This window comes from Ceratotherium simum, chromosome 35 (assembly GCF_057802395.1).
Source record: "Ceratotherium simum simum isolate JZ-2026a chromosome 35, ASM5780239v1, whole genome shotgun sequence".
Classification (NCBI taxonomy): domain Eukaryota; kingdom Metazoa; phylum Chordata; class Mammalia; order Perissodactyla; family Rhinocerotidae; genus Ceratotherium; species Ceratotherium simum.
The window spans coordinates 21260177-21282011 of NC_141934.1; the positions used below are offsets into that span (position 1 = coordinate 21260177).

Below are 21835 nucleotides of genomic sequence, written 5' to 3' on the forward strand. Positions count from 1 at the left end.
TTTGCTTATAATTTTTTCCATGTATAAAATTTCTTTCCTTTTCTGTAGTCAACTTCATCGTTTTTTTTTGGCTCTCGATTTGCTGTGATACCTAAAAGGGCCTTTCCAATTCTAAGACTAAGAAATTTTTTTTACACAATTCCTTCCAGCAACAGTTTGTTTCGTCTTTTTTACATTTAAGTCTTTGATATATTTAGAATTTATCCAGATCCAAGGTATGGGGTAGGGATTGAACTTTATTACTTTTTGTCTGGATGACTACTAATTTTCTCAACATCATTTATTGAATAATGTATTTTTTCTTCAGTGGGAATTAGTTGAAATCCTACTATGTGCTAATCATCATAATCATTGTTTCTATTTAATGAGGGCTTACTGTGTGCCAGGCATGATGATAAGCACTTTACATCTAGTCCCAACAACACCAAGGGAAGTGCATGCCAGAATGGTCTCGAATTTATGGCTGATGGGCAGTGAGGCTGGGAGAGGCAAGGTGACTTGCCCCTCCTGGAAGCTGTAGAGGTGGGAACCGAGCCCAGGCTGTGCCCACCTCCAACATCTGTGTTCTTAACCCATCCCCTGGGCTGTACCCAACGTGCCTCCAACATCCACCCACGGGGCTGGAATTAAATGACTGGAGTATGGGGCCTAGCTTCAAGGAGCTCATGGGCCAGATAGAAAAACAAAACACAATCACACAGAACAGGGAGGAAGAAAAAATGAAACTGTCATGTGTCTGCATGTGGGTGCTTTTTATTTTTTAAACAGGACAGAAATGTGGGGGTGGAGGTATGTGGAACGTCACTGGCATGACAGTGGATGAGGAGAAGAGGGCAGTGAGGGCTAGTGTAGTCAAGGAAGACTTCCTGGAAGAAGGGGAATGAGTTGGTCCTTAAAGGTGTTTTGGCAAAGATGCTAAGATGTCTCTCCATGGATTCTCTTCTAGGATCAGGCACAGGCCAGGCCAGATGGAGCACTTGGTGGGGTTGCTGGAGAGGGCCCTAGGTGCCAGGCCAGAGTCTGGACTTTCTTGTGGAGGCACTGGGGAGCCATTGATGGTTCTTGAGCAAGACAGTGAAGAGAGTGGAGCCATATCATCAGAGGATGGAGTGACAGGAGAGATTAGATGCATTTTCAGAAGTTCCCTTATTGCTTTGTGGATACTGGGTAGATGTGGGGGATCAATTGGGAGTCTATGGCAATAATTCAGAGAAAGCTGATGGCATCCTGGACTTGCGTGTAGCAGAGGAGACAGAGAGAGGTGAGATGGAGCTTACAGTTAGGGCAGCAGGGGGACTAGGTCCTCAGAAGGGCTCTCCTTCCAGCTAACAATGAGATCCTGAATTAGACAGGATCCTCATGCATTGGTGGACTTGCTGTAAAGAAGGAAGAACCCTCAGTCTCCCCTCCATCCCTAATCACGAGCCAAAACCTAACAGGGAGGAGTGAGCCATAGCAAGGCAGTAAGGGAGGATTTCCACGAAAGTAAAGGTCAATATCAAATCTGCAGTCAATGAAGAGGCTAAATCTTGGGCCAGGGGCAAGGCAGGTGTTACTGGGGCCGAGACCCCCAGAATAAGCAACCACCACTTTTCTCCGGGGATGAGCATCCTCGTGTTAGGTTTCCCACAGAGGGAGCTCAAACAAACATGAATTCGCAATCAAAGATCACCACACACTCAGGGAAATGGCCACCATGAGCAAGACCGGTGGAAACAATAACCATCAGATTTAGACCCACAAAGACTTGAGATCTTGTAATTGTGATGTACAGAATTTAAAAACTATATATTTAAATAAATAAAAAATAGAATCACCAGAAAGAGCCTGCAATAACCACAATAAATTAAAGCAATACATTAGAAAATAAACAGACTAGAAAAAGAACCAAATCAAGCTTTTAAAGATAAAAAGCACAATTGTTGAAATTAAAAATCACATGACTGAGTTCAACAGCAGATCCCTCAGAGCTGAAGTGAGAATTAGAGTACTGGAAGAGAGATCTGAAGAAATATTTAGACTTTAGCCCAGACAAACATGAAGGCAAATAAAAAAGAGAAGTTCAGAGACCTAGAAAATAACCGAGAAGGTCTAACATCCGCTTAATTGGAGTCTTAGAAGGAGCGAATAGAAAAAAAATGGGGAGTGGAAATAATAATATAAAAATTGGGGAAAGGAAATGATAAAATAATTGATGATCTGGAGTTTTCCAGAACTCGAGGAAGGACATGATTCCATAAGTAGAAGAAGCGTAACCTGTACTAAGCAGGTAAACAAACATCCTTCCTTAGACACATTGTCGTGAAACTGTAGAGAGACATTGTCCTTACAATTAGAAAAGATAGACCATTGACACAAGATCGATTATTAGGCTGAAATGACTTCCCAATAATTGCAGTGTAGAGAGAAATGAAGAAAGAAAGGGAGAGGGTGAGAATGAGGTTGACTTGACTGATTTGGGCCGGGAGAATGGTCTGGACGGAGGCTCAGAGATAGGAAGGCCCAAGATGTTTTTGAAGGGAGAGTCTGTTGGGACTAACTGGTGGAGGGCTTTATACATCAGCATGAAGGGCGGTGGCACCAGAACTCTCCGGCTGCGTTCAAATCTAGCTCCGCCATTTACGAGTGGGATCATGGGCAAAGCTCCTGCCTGCTGTGCCTCATGCTCCTCGTCTGCAAGTGGCGGTAATTACAGCACTGACGTCAGAAGGCTGACACGAGAAGTCCATGGCTTACGTTTTTCCTGTTAATTGAACTTTTAAGTTAACACAGTGCCTTGTACATGGTAGGTGCTTAATAAACGTTAGCGCCTGTGGCCTCTAGGGATTGATAGCTGGATCAACCTGAGCCGCGTGGACCCGGATGCGGAGGTGCAGGGGGAGATCTGCCTGGCCGTGCAGATGCTGGAGGATGTGCTGGGCCGCTGTCTTCGCTGTCACGTGCTCCAGGCCAGGTATGATCATGATGGGGGCACTGTGGGGGTGGTCTGAGAATGCACAGGAATCCACTGGGTACGCCCAGCTGCCTTGGCCTTGGGACCACCTCACTCCTGGGGCACTTCTGGGCTCACAACCAGGATCCCTTGTATGCAAACAGTCCAAGCTCACTGGGTCTCAAGTTTCTGGTGTCAAAACACAAGCAAAATCCTTATTGGGTCCCCAGGGATCAGTAAGCAAAGGTCAGACACTCAGGATGGCCAGACAGATGAATGTGGAGGTGTATTAATCAAGTTATAAGTGGTGGACACCCAGTTCATACCGGCTTAAGCAGATTGGCTCAGATGAATGACATGTAGCTTCAGGTATGGCTGGATCCAGGTGCTCAAACAGTGATACCAGAAATCTGTAGATACAGATTGTTCAGCTGTCTTTCACGTTAGCTTCCATCTCAGACAGTCTCTCCCCAGGTTGGGGCAAAGAGGACCCCAGCAGCCCCACAATGGTGTCCTACCAACTTGGCAGCTCCAGCTGACAAAGAACTCTCTCTCACCATTTCCAACCAATGTCCTGGGACTAATTCTTATTGGCTCACTCTGGGGCACATCCCCATCTCTGAACTGACTCTGATGGGTCAGGCCTGAGTCGCAAGCCCATTCCTGGAGTGGAGGGAGGGATCAGTCCACCTAAGTCACGTGGGCTGGGAGTGAGGGAAGGGTAGATCCTGTCCCAAAGAAACATCAGAAGGGAGAGAGATGCAGGACCAGCAGAACCCACAATGACCCGCCGGTGGCCCGAGCTCATGGGATATCCGTCTTCCCTCCTGCGTGTTATCACTCTCCACTCCCCTTCCCTCTTCCTCAGCACCCCCATCATTCTGCTTCCTTAAATACTTCCACCCTCTTTCCTTCTCATCTCCCATCTTGTCTTTCTGCCTCTTTTTCACACCTTACTCCCCCAACCCTCACTTGTAGGCCAATTCTCGCCCCGGCTGGGGAAGATCTCTATTTCTAGTTTGCTGTGTGACTTTAAGGCCCTTTCTTGCCCTCTCTGTGCCTCTCCCACCACCTCCAGATTTCTGCCCCCAGCTGGGGCTCCCTGGAGTCCGGATGGAGTACCAGGGGGTAGAGGACAGGCAGAAGGACTCAGCGTGGGGCGGGGGCTCCTCCTCGTCTCGTTGTGCCCATGGCCGCCTCCCCAGCCACAAGGCTGTGCAGGATCCTTGTAAGCAGGAGAGGGACCGATTGCTGTCGCTTAGCAACTGGCTGGCTCCTAGGAAACCGAGGAAGGCTTTGGATGCTGAGCAGGGGTGGGAGAGGAGCAGCAGGAAGAAGCAAGCAGCCCCTGGGGCGGGGGGAGATGTCCCTGGATTTGGGGGACCTCAGGAAGGAGGGATGGGGAGCCTGACTGGGTTGTCATGGCAACCAGAGGCAGGGGGTCTCTGCCTCATGCCTTTTCTTGGGTCCTAGGCAGGGTGTGGGCATGAGTGTTTGTTGAATGAATCAGTGAGCTGAGCACTCACCACGCTCCATCTCGTTTAACCCTTGGCCCTGTGAGGTTGGTCTGTTATTACTCCCATTTGCTGGACGAGGAAACCGAGGTTCCCAGTGTCACCCAGCCAGTGAATGGCAGAGCCAGGCTTTGAACCCTGGCATCTCATCTCCCATCCAGGGGCTCCAGGGAAACTGAGGCTCCCTCCCTCTTCCCCCTGCACCTTCACCTCCTAGGCTTTGTGATGCAGGACTTGACCTGTCTGTGCCTCAGTTTCCTCATCCGGGAAATAGGGGCATAGTGGTGCCTCCTCATAGGATGGTGTTAATCACAGGAAGATGCCGGGTTTGGATGGGCACGGTGAGGGGTGCTCCTCATTGAGTTCTGAGTGGTCTCCCCTGAACCCCCTTTCCAGCTGGGGTCTCGGTCCTCAAGGGTCCCGTGTCCCCTACTCCTTTCCTCATCTGTCCCCAGGGACCTGGCCCCCCGAGACATCTCCGGCACGTCTGACCCATTCGCACGCGTGTTTTGGGGCAGCCAGAGCTTGGAGACTGCGGTGAGTGGTGGGGTGGAGCGGGGAGGAGGGGGGCATTGGCGGTGGGGGTCCCCATCAGCCGTCTCCCCCACCCCCTCCTCCCCAGACCATCAAGAGGACTCGCTTCCCGCGCTGGGACGAGGTGCTGGAGCTGCGGGAGACGCCCGGGGCCCCGTCCCCGCTGCGGGTGGAGCTCTGGGACTGGGACATGGTGGGCAAGAATGACTTCTTGGGCATGGTGAGCACCCCCCGACACCCTCTGTGGCTCCCCACTGCCCCCAAGTGGGAGGGAAGAGGGAGCGTGGCTGGGCATCCTGGGCTCGGGAGGGTTGATGTGAAGGCGGCCTGGGTGGTGGAGGCCCGTTGCCCCACTGTGGGCGAGGAGACTGAGGCCCTCAGGGTGCAGGGACCTGCCCCAGGTCACAGGGTGGCCCGATTCTTATTCTGGGAGGGAGCGCTGGCCCTGTGCAGAGTGCTTCTCCAGCACAACCTCATTTATGTAACCCTCATGGCCACCCCGTGAGGCTGGGACTGTTGTCGTCCCCATTTTACAGATGGGGACACTGAGGTTCAGAAAGGTTAAGTGTCTCTCCCACGGTCACATGACTAAGAGAGGGCAGAGCCAGGATTTGAGTTCCAGTCTCTCTGACTCCAGGATCTAAGCCCTTAACTCCTGCCCCTGGAAGCACTGGGCTCAGCTGGCTTCTCTTGGAACCTCAGTTTCCCCGTCTGTACAATGGGTGTGACTGTTCCCACCTCGCAGTCGTAGTGGATGGATACTCAGGGCTGACAGTTTTTAAAAGGAGGGAAGATCAGAGCAGATAAGAGGGAGGCCGGGTCGTGCACCGCTGGTGGGAGTGTAAAATGCTGCGCCTCCTATGGACAACGGGCTGGCAGGTCCTCAGACGGTTAAAGATAGAGTTACCACATGACCCAGCAGTTCATGTACCTACATAGGCGCGTACCTGGGAGAGGTGAAAACACGTGGACCCGTGGAAACCAGTACACGGATGTTCATGGCAGCATTGTTCGTAATAGTCCAACGTGGAAACAACCCAAATGTCCACCAGCAGATGGACGGATCAACACAATGTGGTCCATCCATGCAGTGGAATATTATTCAGCCATAAAAATGACCAAAGCGTTGACACATGCTTTGACATGGATGAACCTTGAAAACACGCTAAGTGAAAGAAGCCAGACACGAACGGCCACAAATGTGTGATTCTGTTTATATGAAATGTCCCGAATAGGCGAATCCATAGAGACAGAACGTAGATGAGTGGTTGCCGGGGGCGGGGGTGGGGGTGGGGGATGGGGAGCGACTGCTAATGGGTGCAGCAGGCTTTTTGCGGGGGCTGATAGAAAATGTTCTGACATCAGTGGTGATGGTTGCACGACTCTGAGAATATACTAAAAACCATTGGATTATACACCTTAAATAGGTGAGTTGAATGGGATACAACTTTTCTCTCTATAAAGTTATTTAAAAAGACAGGGGGTGGGGCTCGGGGCCTTTGGACTGTCTGTAAGGCTTTTGATGGGTGCAATTTGTGTCCCTAAAGAGAGCTGAAGATATGCTCAGTCCAGACATGCTGTCTCTAGCAGCTGTGTGACCTGGGGAAAGTCACTCCACCTCCCTGAGCCTCAGTTTCCGCAGCTGTGGATGAAGTGTTCCCCCGAGGTCCCCCGTGCCCTGGCAGGAGCTCGTAATTTGGGGTGGGGGCGGGGGCGTCGCTGCTGCTGTGGTGGGGAGAAGAGGTGGCCCCTGGCAGGCTGTGCCGGCCCTGTGCCTGGGTGGTCTGAGCTCCTCTTCCAGGGCCAGGTGGGGCCTGGGCCCAGCAGGGCGGGGCTCGGCTGAGGGTCCGCGTGTCCCCCCGCAGGTGGAGTTCCCCCCGCAGGTCCTGCAGCAGAACCCGCCCAATGGCTGGTTCCGCCTGCTGCCCTTCCCCAGAGCCGACGAGGATTCTGGGTAAATGCGGGTGCGGAGGGAGGGGGCCAGGCTGGTACCATCTTCAGCTTGTGGGCGGGTCCTCACCGGTGCCCACGTCAGCCCACGAGCTGTCACCGTGTGCCTGCCTTTCTTCATTTCACAAATGTTTGCTGAGTGGCCCACAGTGTGTGTTTACGTGTCTCTGAATGGTTGGCCTGATACCCATCCCCCTGCGAGCGTGTCAGTTCACACTTGGTGTGTGTTCAGAACCTTGGGTCTTTTCACAGCTGTCCACACCTGTCCACACTGTCGGTCCCTGTACTCATTGGTTTACACTGGCCATATCTGTTTACACTGTCTGCACTTGTCTGTTCCTGTTTGTACCTGTCAATATCTGTTCACACCTGCCCACACCTGTTCACACCTGCCCACACCTGTTCACACCTGCCCACACCTGTCCTGGCTTGCGAATATCCACGCCCCTGACTGTGTCCCTCCGGCTGTCTTGGCTGCCCACGCCTGCCCTCACGTCCTTCCGTCCCTTCCCCTGTGCTCTGCCCGCAGGGGCAGCCTGGGCGCCCTGCGGCTGAAGGTGCGCCTCCTGGAGGACCGCGTCCTGCCCTCCCCGTGCTACCGGCCGCTCACGGCGCTGCTCGTGGAGTCCGTGCTGGGCCCGGCGGAGGTGGGTGCGGCAGACGGGCACTCCTGCCGGGGGTGAGGGGGTCTGGGTCACCGCCTCCTTCCGCCTCAGGCAGCCCCATCTGGGGGTCCCAGGGCCCCGGGCCACGTCTCCAGCCTCCCGTCCTTGCCCAGGAGGATGCCGCCAGCCCCCTGGCCGTGCTGGAGGAGCTGGCCTCCGGGGACTGCCGCCAGGACCTCGCCACCAAGCTGGTGAAGCTGTTTCTCGGCCGGGGCCTGGCCGGGCCCTTCCTGGACTATCTCACCCGGCGTGAGGTGGCGCGGACCAGTGAGTTGCCCGCGTGACCCCCGTGCATCACTCCCCCAGGGTGGGTCTGCAGAAGGGTCTCTCGGGGAGGAATGGGTGTGTGTGTTCGGGGGTCCCTGTGCCGTGCACGCAGCCAGCTGGAGCGCAGTCCTGGTTCAGGCCCTGGTTTTGCTGCTCGTGAGCTGTGTGACCTTAGGCAGCTCGCTTAACCACTCTGGGCCTCTGGACCGTGAACAGAGTCGATGTGGCAGGTCTCCCCGATTCCTGAGGCTGGAAGAACCATCACCTTGGGTGGGTGGGGTGAGGTGGATCCAGCCCCCCAGATCCCAGCAAACACTTCCCTCTGTCCTCCCAGCCGACCCCAACACCCTCTTCCGTTCTAACTCCCTGGCATCGAAGTCAATGGAACAGTTTATGAAGGTGAGGAGGCGAGGGCCCGGTGTGGCCTGGCGGCAGCTTCCGCAAGGGGACTCCCTTCCCAGTGCTCGCCCGGACCCCAGAGCTTGGCTGGCCGCAGGGCGCTGGGTAGCTGAGCCGGGGTGCGGGTGCCGGCCGGGCCCCAGCGCCGCCCCTGTGCTGCCCCGCCCCCAGCTCGTGGGCATGCCCTACTTGCACGCGGTCCTGAGGCCGGTGGTGCACCGCGTCTTCGAGGAGAAGAAGTACATGGAGCTGGACCCCTGCAAGATGGACCTGAGCCGCGCCAGGTGAGCGAAGCCTGGGGTGCGCCCTGAGCCCCGACCGCCCCCTTGCCCACCCGGAGCCTGTCGGGCTGGGCCCGCGCCTCTACCAGCCCCTGGGGCCGGCTGCTCGGGAGCCCGCGTTCCGCCTCCCAGCCTCCCCGGGAGCCCCGCGCTCCTCGGGCCGCGCGCTGTAGAGGTTGCGGGCAGGGTCTGACCCCGAGCTCCCTGGGCCTAGACCCCAGCTCTGCCACTGCCGGCGGGCGGCGGCCTGTGTGCGGAGGTGGGATCCTGGAGCACTCGGAGACGGGGAGGGAGTGTGGGGGTCACTCCATGCTCCTGGGATCCTCCTCTCTTTCCAGGACCTTCCCCTCCAGCCGGGGCGGGCGGGCTTGTTCCCACCAGGCCATCAGAGCCGGCAGCTGGGCAGTGGGCAGTCCCTCAGGGCCCGTGGTGGGGACAGGAGAGAGTCTTGCTTCACGTTGGGCCCTGCCCAGCAGTGCTGCCCACACCTCCCGACCACTCTGGAGGCGGGCTTCAGGACCCCTTTCTACAGACGAGGAAACCGAGCCTCCGGGAGGGGGGTCGCCCGCCTCAGGTTGCACAGCTGGGAAGTCGCAACGCGGAGATTTGGACCCAGGCCTGAGCAGCAGGGCGGAGTCCGTCTGTGAAACTCCCAGCACGTCTGGCGAGGATGGAGAGACTCCGTGGTGTCTGCAAGGAGCAGGGGCATCCGGGGACCTGGGCAGGGCAGGGTGGCAGGCAGACTCTGGAGCTGGCAGTCCTGAGTTCTAATCTTCACTCGGCCACCTATTTGCAAGGGGAATCCCTCTGAGCCTCAGTCTCCTCATCTGTTAAGTGGGAACAATCAGGATTCTTAATCCATTGGGTTTAATCCATCAGGATTAAATGACACGAGGCCAGAGACAACTAGTTCAGGGCTTAGCTCACTGGGTCCAGGACACAGGGGTGCCGAGAACCCCAGCCTGGCTTCCGTGGAGTCTGCAGTCTGAGGGTGGGCAAAATGGACCCTACACCTGTATGGGAACAAGAAAGAAAGGAACAGGACAGCTGCAGATGGGAGAGTGCTAGTCCACCATCCACTCAACAGAACAAGTGTTGAGGACCCACTGTGCTGGGCACTGGCTGAACGCTGTTCACAGCAAGGAATAAATGGACAGGAATACCTCTTCTGGGGGGAGACAGATAATAAACTGAAGAGGAAGGCTGTTGCAGGTGATCAGTGGAACAAGGAAGACAAAGCAGGGGAGGGTCGGGAGGTGCCAGGAGCAGAGGAGGGCTTGTGACATTCCACAGTGTGGCCACAGGGACAGCCTCACAGACGAGGCTGAACCTCTCTGGCCTCAGTTTCCTCCTCTGTGAAATGGAATCATAGTGGCACCCACCTCACAGGGTGGATGTGAAGACCAGATGAAGCAGAGACTTGAAGGAGGTGAGGGAGGGAGTTGTGTGCAGATCTGGTGGAATAGTGTTCCAGGCAGGGGGAACAGCATGTGCAAAGGCCCTGAGGTGGGAGCGTGTGTCTGGCATGTCCATGCTGAAAATGCACTGAACCAGAGTCCATGATGACGTGCGATGGGGAAGGGACGGCCTCTTTGAGGAGGTGACGTTTAAGCTGAACGTGGGGGCAAGAGTATCCCAGACAGAGGGAACAGCGTGTACGGAGGCTCTGAGCTCAGTGTGTTGAAGCATCCGGGAAGCCGGGTGGGAATGGTGGGAGGGGAGGATGTTGGCGGATGGGCAGGCGGGGCTCTCTGAGCTCAGCGGGGGCCGGGGAGGTTTGAGGGGCCGATGCTGGGCTCCGAGGCCGAGCCGCTCCGCGTCCTCCCCAGGAGAATCTCCTTCAAGGGCGCGCCCTCGGAGGAGCACGTGCGCGAGGCCAGCCTGGGGCTGCTGACCGGCTACCTGGGGCCCATCGTGGACGCCATCGTGGGCTCCGTGGGGCGCTGCCCGCCTGCCATGCGCCTCGCCTTCAAGGAGCTGCGCCGGCGCGTGGAGCAGCGCTTCCCCCAGGCGGAGCACGAGGTGGGCCGCCGGGAGACCGAGGCTGGGGAGGGGCAGTCGCTTGTCCGGGGTCTCACGGGGTCAGGGCAGAGGTGGGACAGAACCGGGGCTGCCCACGCTAAGTCCTGTGTGTCCCGGCAGAAGTGGGGGCCGTGTTCCTGGCAGGGTCCGGGCCCCAGGGGTAATATAATCATTAATAATAATAATAATAATAATCACAGCAGCTAACACTGTATGCAGCCCTTACCACGGGTCACACCTTGTTTCAGGTGCTTTACGTATTTATTACCTCATCTAGTCTTCACATCCACCCTGTGAGGTGGGTGCCACTATGATTTCATTTCACAGAGGAGGAAACTGAGGCCAGAGAGGTTCATTTACACAGCCAGGAAGGGGTGGTGCTGGGATGGGCACCATCCAGGCAGGCATGCTCCTGCATCTGTGCTCATAGCCACCAAATAAGAGAGTCTGCACAAAGTAGGTGCACCTTAAATTCCAGCTCTGAGAGAGGGAGAGCTGGCACACAGTAGGTGCTCAGTGGCAGATACCCAAAATAAAGTCTAGAAATAAGTCCCTGCAGGTGCTAGGGCTTTACCAATATTGATACAAAAGTTGAAAACTCAGGGGCTACAGGGTTCAGGCAGGTGAGGAAATGAACGAAGCAGTTGGGTGTGGGGCAGTAGGGAGTGGTGGGGACTGTGGCAAACTGGACTCCCACGGCTTGTCTGAAGGGGGCCGCTCCGGACAATCAATTATTGCCATGTAGGATTGCCAATCTGCAGAGTTGTTTTTATTTAAGCCAACATTCTGGATTTTATGTGCCATCTCTCATTTTTCAATTGATTTATGCCACATCTCTCCTCACTTGCTGTTTAGAGATGGGGAAACGGAGGCCCAGAGAGGTGAAGGGCCTTGGCCAGGGGTGGTGGACTCAGACCTAGGCGTCTGGACTCCCAGCTGGGGTCTCTCCCTCCCGCCGCCTCATCCCCCGCTGAGGAGTGAGCTTCGGGCCTCCAAACTGGGACGTGCCTTGATGACACCCCGCTTTGCCGGGCTCTCGCCTGGGCTGCCGGCGGAGGTGCTAAGTGGGACACAGCTGGCAGGGAGGAGGCGAGGGAAGGGGGGCCCGGTCCCCAGCCAGCCTGGCCCGTGTGGGGGGGGCAGTATCAGTGACGCCCAAGCGTCCCCCAGTTCCCGGCCCCCGGGAGGCCGAGGCCGTGGGCAGGGAGCAGGGACCTTCTCAGGCCCTCGAGGGAGGATGGGTTGGGGGAACCCAGGGAGCCCCTTGCTCTGCCGCTCTCACACCTGTTCCTCCTTCTCAAGAAAGGAGGAAGTTAACGAGCTCATGTCAAAGGCTAAACTTACCCTGGGACGTGGCGGGGGAGGGGGTGGTGGCCGTGGGGGCAGTTCAGGGTTCCAGATGGCAGGGCGGGGGCAGAGACCCTCCCTCGGGGCAGCTCCAGGTACCAGCTCCCGGCGGGGCTCGCTGTCATCGCAGAGGTGCCCTAGGACGTTGGCATGCACCCAGGGGGGCATGGTCTCATGTGTGAATCCAGCCCCTAAATAAAGACGGAGCACAGTTTCGGGCTAAACATAGCCGGGCGGGTGTGAGGGGTGGGGAGGGAGCGGTCCGGGGGAGCCAGATGTCCCCGGGACGGAGGCCACCCTCTCCTGAGTCCCCTCTGTGGGAGCTGGAGGGACATGCCTTACCTGCAGGGAGGCCGGGCCTGGGCCTCACACGGACAGGCACCCCACTTCACAGTGTGTGGAGGGCAGAGGCTGGGGCTGGGGTGCACCCGGGACAGGCTCAGGGGCCTGAGTTTCCTAATCTGGAGAATGGGGATAATAGTACCCACCCCACGGGATTGTTTGAGGATTAAACGTGATAGTTCAGGCTTAGTTCCGGACACTCAGCGAGCGCTCCACGGGAGCTGGTGACAAATGCAGGAGACTGTGGTGACGAGCAGAGAGTTCAGTCCAGCCTGGGTTCAAACCCAGCTCTGCCATTTACAGCTGTGTGGCCTTGGGCAGATGACCGTCCCTCTCTGGGCTTCAGTTCCCTCCTCTGTAAAATGGACATGTAATACGGTGACTATTAAATATACAAGTGTATGGAGGAGGATCTGGCCTGTTGCTATTATTATCATAAATCATAGATCTGGGTTTGAATCCTGCCTCCTCTACTCATCCGCTGTGTGACCTTGGCAAAGTCACTTGACGTCTCTGGGCCTCTGCTTCCTCATCTGTAAAATGGGAATCATGGTGCCTCCCTCTTAGGGCTGTGCCCTTAGCACGGTGCCTGGCACAAAGCAGACGCTGAGGCTGTTTGGCTAAATCTGATTGTGCAGGATTGGTATTGTGACTCCATTTTTCAGTTGGAGAAACTGAGGCCCAGAGAGGAAAAGCCCCCTTGGCAGACCACTTGATACTTCGCTTGCACCACCAATCTATGGTCCTTGCTGCCTCGGTTTCCCCAGCTGGGAAGTGGGTGTGGGGGCCCCTCTCACGGGCTGCTCCCCTCGCCAGGACGTGAAGTACCTGGCCATCAGCGGATTTCTCTTCCTGCGGTTCTTTGCGCCTGCCATCCTCACCCCGAAGCTGTTTGACCTCCGGGACCAGCACGCAGACCCCCAGACCAGCCGCTCGCTGCTGCTGCTTGCCAAGGTGCTGGCAGTGGAGCCCCGTCCTGGGCGTTCTCAGCCAGGGAAGAGCGTGGTGGGAACAGAGCCGGGAGGCCAGGCCCGCAGGAGACCCAGGAAACCTGTCTGAAACCCCGCCGCCAGCCTCCCGCCCTGAGTGTGGAGGCATTCGCCATGCCCTCCGGCTTCCTCTTTTGATATGAAAACCCTACCCTTCTGGGAGGAAAGTGGGAAGCAGGCTAGCAGTCATTTACACCTTAGTATGAATTAGGCCATCCTTGGCAAAGGGGCCACATTTTGAGGTTCCGATGGGCTCCAGAGTGTGCGTGCTATGACCAGGCAGTTCTGGGTGGGGGGATCTGGGCTCGGGGGGGAACACAGTGAGGGCTCCGGGGGTGTATGTCACAGAGGGCCCCTCCCCCCGTGGTGACCGTGGCCCTGGCGTCCCCTGCTCCTCTGCTCCAGGCTGTGCAGAGCATCGGAAACCTGGGCCAGCAGCTGGGCCAGGGCAAGGAGCTGTGGATGGCCCCCCTGCACCCCTTCCTGCTGCAGAGCATCTCGCGCGTGAGGGACTTCCTGGACCAGCTGGTGGACGTGGATGAGGAGGAGGGTGAGTTCCTGTGCCCCTGCCACATCTGGCTTGTTGCTCCACTGGACCCTCTGGGCCTGCTCTTCCCCCACCCCTCCCCGACCCCAGCACTGAGACTACGGACCTCTGGGTCAGCTAGTCAGTCAACTAACATTTCCAGGCACCCGCTGTGCTAGGTCTCAGAGATGAACAGAGCTCGGGCCCTGCCCTCCAGGACACTCTAGCCAATGTGGAGGGGTGGGTGGGGATTGTGGCCCGGTCTGCACACAATCGACAAATATGTGCCGACTGTGTAACAGACACTGTTCCAGGTCCTGGGGAACAGCAGTGAACAGGACAGAAGAAACCCCTGCTCTCACGGAAGGTTTATTCTAGTGGGGACCACAGGCTATAGACAAGATGAATTAGCAAATCACGCGGTGTGTTAGGGAGTGATGAGTGCTAAGAAGAAATAAAGGTGGGAAGGGAATGTCGAGGTGGGGGTGGCAGGTGGAACTTTTAGATAGGGTGGCCAGGAATGGCCTCATTAGGGTGACATTAGAGCAAAGACCTGAAGGAGGACAGAGAGCATGAGGATCCTGGGGAAGAGCATTCCAGGCCGGGAACAGCATGTGCAAAGGCCCTGAGGCGGGGACAGAGAGCACCAGTGAGCAGGCCAGTGCAGAAGAGTGAATGAGGGGGAGCGAAGGAGAGGTGAGGGGCCAGATCGTGTGGGGCTTTGTAGGCAGCTGGAAGGAGTTTAGCTTTGACTTGGAGTGACATGGAGCCACGGGACAGTTTTAAGCAGAGGAGTTGGGGTTGAGTCCGTGTCACAGTGTGGGGCCCAGGTCATGAGATAGTTGGGTCCCTGTCACCTAGGAGCAACCTGTCAAAATGCGGAGCGCCAGTTGTGGCCCAGCGGGGTCCCGGGTGCTGGGCTTCCCGGGGCGGCTGGATCCCTGGACTGACTCCATCAGGCGTGGCGCCCCCTGCTGGCCGCCCGCACCACTGCCTGCAGGTCCCAGGGAGGAGAGGGATCAAGGCCTACTTGTGCTCCTGCTGGGTGGTCGGCGAGTCCATCCCCGCAGAGGAGTGGGGTCCAAGGTCGTCCCCTCTGTCCTCCCGCCTCATCCTGGGGTCTCCGGGCACGCCGGCAGGGCGGGCTGAGCCTGGATCGGAGGGGTTCACTGTTCCCCCTCCCTGTTTCCCAGAGGCTGGGGGCCCCGCCAGGGCCCTGGTCCCGCCCTCGGTGATTGTTCGAGAAGGCTACCTGCTGAAGCGCAAGGACGAGCCCGGCAGCCTGGCCACGCGCTTCGCCTTCAAGAAGCGCTACTTCCGGCTCAGCGGGGAGACCCTCTCCTACTCCAAGGGTCCTGAGTGGCAGGTGGGGCTCCAGCCCACAGGGAGGGTTTCCAGAGGTGGCTTCCCCAGAGAGTGGCTTCTTTGTACCCAGGGGGAAACTGAGGCCCAGGATGGAGCAAGGACTTGGCCAAGGCCCCGTAGCAACTTAGCAAGTCCACACTCTCGGGCCGGGCTCTGCTCACACCTCTGCGCCCTGTGGCACAGCCACACACCCACACATACTCATCACCAGATGTCCTTCACGATGTGCCCTGGTGGGCCGGACATACCCTCCCAGAGGTGGACACGGGCAGCGCGTGGACACTGCTCAACCACCCACCCACGTCCACACATGAGACTCACATAAAACTGGGTCTGCTGGCTCAGGGGTACGTGCCCGGCTGTACAGGCACACACATCCAGGCATTCATTCATTCACTCATTCATTCAGTCATCAAACATTTATTGAGTGCCTGCTGGGTACCACGCAGTGTTCTAGGCACTGGAGACACAGCAGTAACAAGATGTAAAATCCGTGTTCTCGGGGGGGCGGCCAGTCAAGATGCACCCGTTTCTGAGTGCACACATCCACAAATAATAACAGCCAGCCCCGGAGGGGGTGCCCGCACTGAGCACTGCTGTACCAGCCGAGCGCCACTCGAGACTTCAGATCCCTGGCTTCCAATTCCGCTCCACCAGCCGAGGGACCGAGGGAGGGTCATTTACCTTCTTGTGCCTCAGTTTCCTCATCTGCAAATTGGGAAGAAGAATGGAGCCAGCCTCAGAAATGTGTTGTGATGATGAAATAAGTCGATAGATGCAAAGTGCTTGGAACCATATCCCAAGTGCCATAGAAGTGGTTGCTCTTATTCTCGTTAAGAAGGAAACTGATGCCTAGAGAAGTTGTCACTTAGCGATGGGGCAGGACTGCGGGACTCATGGGCCAGCCGAGGGGACATGCACGCAGGTCACAGACACACACAGTTGAATGTCCCCACCCCCGGGGACGCACCTGATGCACACACCCCCAGGAGAGCTGCCCCTGGGCCGCGCCTCCCGGCCCAGCCCCCCGCGCGCCCAGCAGCGACGGTCCTCTCTCCCAGACGCGCTCCTCCATCCCGGTGTCGCACATCCGCGCCGTGGAGCGCGTGGACGAGGGCGCCTTCCAGCTGCCGCACGTGATGCAAGTGGTGACGCGGGACGGCGCGGGGGCGCTGCGCACCACCTACCTCCAGTGCAAGGTGAGGCCCCGCGGGGACGGGCGGAGCGCGTGCCCGGGGCCCCCCACGCCTGACCGCCCCCACTCCCTGCAGAGCGTGAACGAGCTCAGCCAGTGGCTGTCGGCCCTGCGCAAGGCCAGCGCGCCCAACCCGGACAAGCTGGCCGCCTGCCACCCCGGGGCCTTCCGCGGCGCGCGCTGGACCTGCTGCCTCCGGGCGGAGCGCTCAGGTGAGGCGCGGGGCGGACTCGTGGGGGCGGAGCCTAGTCCGCCCGCCCACCTGTCAATCAGCGGTGTCCCGCCTCCGCCCGGGCTGGCTGTGCAACCTTGGGCAAGTCACTTAACCTCTCTCTGCCTGTCTCCTCAGGTGTGCAATGGGGTTGCTGATAGTGCTTAGGGTTCTTGCAAGGATTAAATGAGTTGATAGATGAGCAAAGCGCTTAGAACACTGCCCAGCACATGATGCTCATTGAATGGAGCTATGATTTTTTAAGCACCCACTATGTGCCAGGTGTCTAGTGTACACAGACAGATATCGAGCGTGCTCTGGAGGAAGACAAGTGAAATACAGTGTCATAAGTACCAAGATGATCCAGCCCCAGGGTAGGAGAGCAAGGAGGCCTTCCTGGAGGAGGTGCTGCTTAAATGTGACCTGAGAAGTTAGGCAGCGAAGCTGGGGTAAGGAAGAGCGTTTCAGGCAGAGCAAAGGCCTGGAGGTGAGGCAGAGAGGTCTGCAGGCCTGGAGGAGTCTGTGTGGCTGGAGCCCGGAGTGTGGGAGGGGCATGGAGAGGGGCCAGGCTGCTGCTCTCTTGGCAGACGGTGGAGGCAGCCGGGCTTGAAGGAAGGAGTCGGTTTGAAGAGCGATTTTAGAGGCAGAAGGAGCGGGGCTTGGTGACTGCCTGGCCATGGGCTTCTGGAAGGGGCTGGGAGGAGTTACTGACGATGCCGTGTCTCCCCAGCCACCGGCTGCAGCCGCACGCACTCGGCCGTCACCCTGGGGGACTGGAGTGACCCGCTGGACCCGGATGCTGAGACGCAGATGGTGTATCGGCAGCTGCTCCTGGGCCGGGACCAGCTCAGGTGGGTGCCCCCACCCGTCCCACTTCACCCCGTGACCAGCTGGGCAGCCCACTGTGGCCTCCCATGCTCATTCATTCATTCTTTTTGTGCGCATCGGCTGAGCCTCCTGGGTGGGGCAGCTCCAGATGAGGACTGGGGAGCATCCTCAGGCGGGCCCTCATGCAGAACTGGATCTTGGGGTCATTTAATACCTGGGGATCTAGAGACACAGGCATGGACGATGGGTGTGTCCCTTCCCCGTCCTGGCCTCGGGATCAGTGTCATTCAGTGACAGAGGTTTGTTCCAACTCATTATCGAGTGGGCTCTGAAGCTGGCCTGCCCAAGTGGCCTGGCCACTTACTGGCTGTGTGATCTTGGGCCAGTTGCTTACCTTCTCTGTGCCTCAGTTTCCTCATCTGGAAAATAGGGATAACAAGAGAACCTACCTCACAGGATTGTCCTGAGAGTCAAATGAGCCAATACAAGTAAAGCACTTTGTAGGTGGCTGGCCACATAGTCAGCTTTCAATAAATGCTCACAATTATTATTACGCTGTGTGACCTTAAGCAAGTTACTTTACCTCTTGGTGTCTTAGTGACCATGTGTATAATGGAGCTAATAGTAAGTACCTTCCTCAGATAAGTGTTTTGTGATAATGAAATGGCTTAATACATGTTAGGGGCTTAGAATAGAGTCTGACGCCCTGTAAATGTCTGTGTGATGGTGATAGTGATGGTGATGATGGTGATGATTAGGGAGAGCCTGTCATTTCTCCTGCCACCAGCAGAGAATCTTTAGGGTGGAGAGCAGGGTTGGGAATCAGGGCCCAGCCTGGTCTGTCTCCCTCTCAACTTCCAGGATGAAATTCCTGGAGAATTCTAACGTGGATACCACCCCGGAGGCAGACACAGGGAAGGGCTCCAGTGCCGTGGAAGGTAAGGGGTTAGAAGGTCCCTTTTCTTGGCCCCTCTGACACCTCCCCACAACTTGCCAAGCACCCCGCGATGCCCTCCCCCCCACTCTCCTGTTTCCGGTCCACCAGCAGGCCCGGGGGCTGTGGGTGTGGCTCCGGTACACTTTAGGAGTCTCAGGGCACAAGACTAATCTGGAGCCTGGGAAAGCCCTGGGGTCTGGTTGGGGCAGCCCTGGCCTGGCTGAGCCCCCGTGGCCCCCTGTCTCCCTCCCAGGGGCTGGTCCTGATGCCCTGGCCCGGCAGAGAGAGGCAGCCGCCCGCCTGCTGGAGGTCCTCGAAGATCTGGACCGAGCCCACGAGGAGTTCCGGCAGCAGGAGCAGGGGAAGGCGGCCCCCGGCCCCCTCGGGCCCTGAGGAGATCCCAGAGCCAGCTTGGCAGGAGGAGTAAGGAGCTGTTGGGCTTTTCTCAGCGTACCCTGGTCCGGGAGTGCCCTGTGGCTGTCCTGTACCTCGCTGATGCTGTGGCTTGGAGGCTTCTGGAAATATCCTCATCCCATGTGCCCTAAGCCCGGAACCCGGCGCATGGAAGCCCTTCAGCAGGGGGTCAGCCTTGCACTGAATGAGTCTCGCTCTCTGGGTTGAGGCAGACTGGAGTGGATGGGATGAGGAACCTAACTCATTGGTCTCTGCTTCACCGGACTGGCCTCTGCCCACACCAATGAGGCCAGCCTGGCCCTGAGCTGCTGGATACAGCTGTACCTGAATCCCCGATGCCCATGTGGTCTTATTGCCCCAGACGAGCACTAAACGGGCTTAGCCCTTCCTGTTTTCGTGTCTGCCAGTCCCTGTGACCTCACTGATCCTCCCGAACCCTGCCCTTGGCCGAGGGTCCTAACCACAAGTTTCCAGAATCAGGTGCCCTCAGGAAGAACTGAGGCTGGGAGCCCAGTGTGCCAGACTCAGATCCTTGGAGCCTGGGAGGCCTTGGGTCAGACTCTTTTCTCCTCTTTAGGCCTCAGTTTACCCTGTATAAAATGAGGAGGGAGTGAGTTCAGATGTGTGGTGTTCAAACTGGGTTCCACAGAGGTGGCTCTGGAGCCAGGCAGGGGCTTCTCAGACTGTGGTCCACCCCACCCCAAGTCTGCTAGACGTGCAGATTCCTGGGCCCCACCCAGCTCCACCGAACGACCTGAGGGAGTGTGGGGGCAGGAGTCGGGATTTTTTAACAAGTTCCTCAAGGGACGTGGATGAACATGCCATTTGAGGATCACAGGGCTGAGCGATCATAATGAGGGTTTGAGATGAGATTTTGTTTGAGAATGAATCACAGAAGGTAAGATGTTTGGGAACACCCAACTGGCAGAACTGGAAAGGCCACCAAGGTCTCGTTTCCGGCTTTGTGTGACCAGAGGGAGGGACAGAAACTGAACCCGCCTGGCTGGGGATAGGGTGGACCAGGAAAGACACGGCGCCATCCCGCGCGTGGCCAGCAGGGGGCGCCTGGAGCCGCAGCATCCGCCACAGCCACCCAGCATCCTGGGATGTTGCAGAGACTGACACGAGGCTTGTTGCAGATCCTGGGATCTGTCCCTCTCTCTCTAGACGGAAGCTGGCCCTCCTCCTCGAGGAGAGGCTGGGGCTCTGAGGTCCCAAATGAGCCCACCACGGTGTCTCCCAGCTCCTGCACATTCTCCCGGCGGCTCTCAGCCCGCGGCCCTCATTCCTCACAGTAACTGTCCCAGGGAGCTTCTAGAGCACTGTCCAGGCCTGGAGGGTCTGCCTCTGCCCCCATGACAGCCCCTGCTTGCCCCAGGACAGGAGAATTATGGGGACCATCCGTCTCCAGCTGCCCCAGGCTGAGAGCGACGGTGGTCCTGGGGTCGTCATCTTGCTGCAAGCTCCCCGATGGGGTGGAGGCCCCCCCCCCTTGGCAGGAAAAGCCCGGAGGAGGAGGAGAAAGACCGTTTATTTCTCCACCCACAGTGGGACTGGTAGGTTTTCAAAAGAGCAGTCGCTGGCGGCCCTTTAAGTCTTGGCTGACTTCCACCGCGGCAGCCAATCAACAGAGGCGGAGCTGGTGAGTTGCCGGGGCAACGGGCCCCTGGTTGGCCGAGACCGTGAGCCGCCCACTGCCCAATCCCAAGGACTGGAACGGACTCCTTGCTGTCCGAGCTGTTCTTAGACCTGCTGGCTCAGCGAGGCCTCCTCGCTCCTGAAGCCGGAAGCTCCAGCCTTCGGGTCTCGACGTTGGAAGCGATTTGATGGCGGGATAGAGTTGGGGGCGGGGGGGAGAACAGGGCCTTATCTGGGACAGACATAAGGCGTGGGGATGGGAGGGGAGGGGAGGAGGTCAGGGTCCCAGGAGGATGCAGAGACACAAGCACAAAATAAGATACCTCTAGTCCCCCTCTCCGTGGCCTGCCCCTTTGCAAAACTGCTCAGTCATCTGAGGCTTCCACCCCATGGGCCCACAACTGCCCATCAGTGGGTGGCAGAGACCGGTGACAGAGATGGGGGTAGGCTGAACGTCCCAAGCACCCCGTTCCCCCCCGGGAGCCCCAGCAGGCCCGAGTGCGTGACCTGAATCCTCCTGCTGGCAGACAAGCCTGTACAGATGCGACAGAGACACAGATGGGGTCCACACGGAGTGTCACAGGGGTCTTCCTGTCTCTTCCCCCAGCTTGGGGGTAAGTAGAGGCACGTGGGTGTGCGTGCGTGTGTTCACCAGGACACGTGTGTTTGCGTGAGGGAGGACGGAGGTTGCCGTGGTTTCCAGTACCCTCTCTGCCACCCCTCTCAGGGAGGTACGGGTCCGAGCCGGCCTCCCATCACCCTAACTGCCACCAGCTAAATCCCTGGAATGCTTCTGGCTCCTTCCGCAGGCTCCTCCCCAGCCCTGACCCTGGGCCGCCAGGACACACCCGGCAGAGGGACGTGTATGCTGGCAAAGCAGGAGGGAAGGTGGGCAGCCTCAGGCCTTGGCCGCAGCCTCGGACACGCCCTGGGCCGTGAGCTCAGCCAGCACGTTGTCCAGGTAGCTAGCGTCCGGGTAGCCGTGGCCCGTGAGGTTGGACCCAAACTCCGTCTTGTGGTGGATCTCGTTCCACACCACGGTGTCGGACTCGCCCGTGGTGTTGGACGTGCCGATGGTGAAGATGAGTCTCCGCTCCCAGGCTGTGATGAGCAGCCTCAGCACCTGGAGGACGGGGCCCCGGGACCAGGCGGGGCGGCCGAGGTCACGGGCAGCCCAGCCTCCCTCCCTCGCCGGCCACTTCCTTCCCTGGCCTCACTCCCCAGTAAAAGCTCGCTCCAAGTTATCTGCCTGTTTCTTCTGGGATGAAGGAAGGAAGGATCTCAAACTGACGGCCCTCCGCTGTGTTTGGTTTGGATCCACAAGGTGTTAAATAGCCACTCTGTGGCTTCCTTGGCAATATGCAAAAACCTGGAGAGTTCACGTGAATGTCTGAATTTCTGACTTCTCTTGAAAAACAAAAAGTAAAAGCAGACAATCTATAGTGTGGTAGTGAAGAGCCTGGGTTCAAATCTGGGCTC

General features: G+C 57.8%; 2 protein-coding genes across 2 annotated transcripts in view; one reads left to right on the forward strand and one right to left on the reverse strand.

Annotated features, from left to right (window-relative positions):
- The window catches only part of RASAL1 (RAS protein activator like 1), a 28565-nt gene extending 8312 nt beyond the window's left edge, over window positions 1–20253 (forward strand). The window contains exons 5-21 of the mRNA XM_014787091.2: window positions 2824–2953; window positions 4902–4983; window positions 5069–5200; window positions 6846–6934; window positions 7460–7577; window positions 7709–7862; window positions 8197–8261; window positions 8433–8545; window positions 10372–10564; window positions 13070–13207; window positions 13648–13792; window positions 14962–15134; window positions 16195–16332; window positions 16405–16540; window positions 17270–17390; window positions 18229–18305; window positions 18558–20253. Coding sequence (XP_014642577.1) covers window positions 2824–2953; window positions 4902–4983; window positions 5069–5200; window positions 6846–6934; window positions 7460–7577; window positions 7709–7862; window positions 8197–8261; window positions 8433–8545; window positions 10372–10564; window positions 13070–13207; window positions 13648–13792; window positions 14962–15134; window positions 16195–16332; window positions 16405–16540; window positions 17270–17390; window positions 18229–18305; window positions 18558–18697 — 2144 coding nt within the window. The 3' untranslated portion in view covers window positions 18698–20253. The remainder of the gene's footprint in view (window positions 1–2823; window positions 2954–4901; window positions 4984–5068; window positions 5201–6845; window positions 6935–7459; window positions 7578–7708; window positions 7863–8196; window positions 8262–8432; window positions 8546–10371; window positions 10565–13069; window positions 13208–13647; window positions 13793–14961; window positions 15135–16194; window positions 16333–16404; window positions 16541–17269; window positions 17391–18228; window positions 18306–18557) is intronic.
- Window positions 20232–21835, reverse strand: part of DTX1 (deltex E3 ubiquitin ligase 1) — a 34423-nt gene continuing 32819 nt past the window's right edge. The window contains exon 9 of the mRNA XM_087424188.1: window positions 20232–21479. Coding sequence (XP_087280314.1) covers window positions 21255–21479 — 225 coding nt within the window. The 3' untranslated portion in view covers window positions 20232–21254. The remainder of the gene's footprint in view (window positions 21480–21835) is intronic.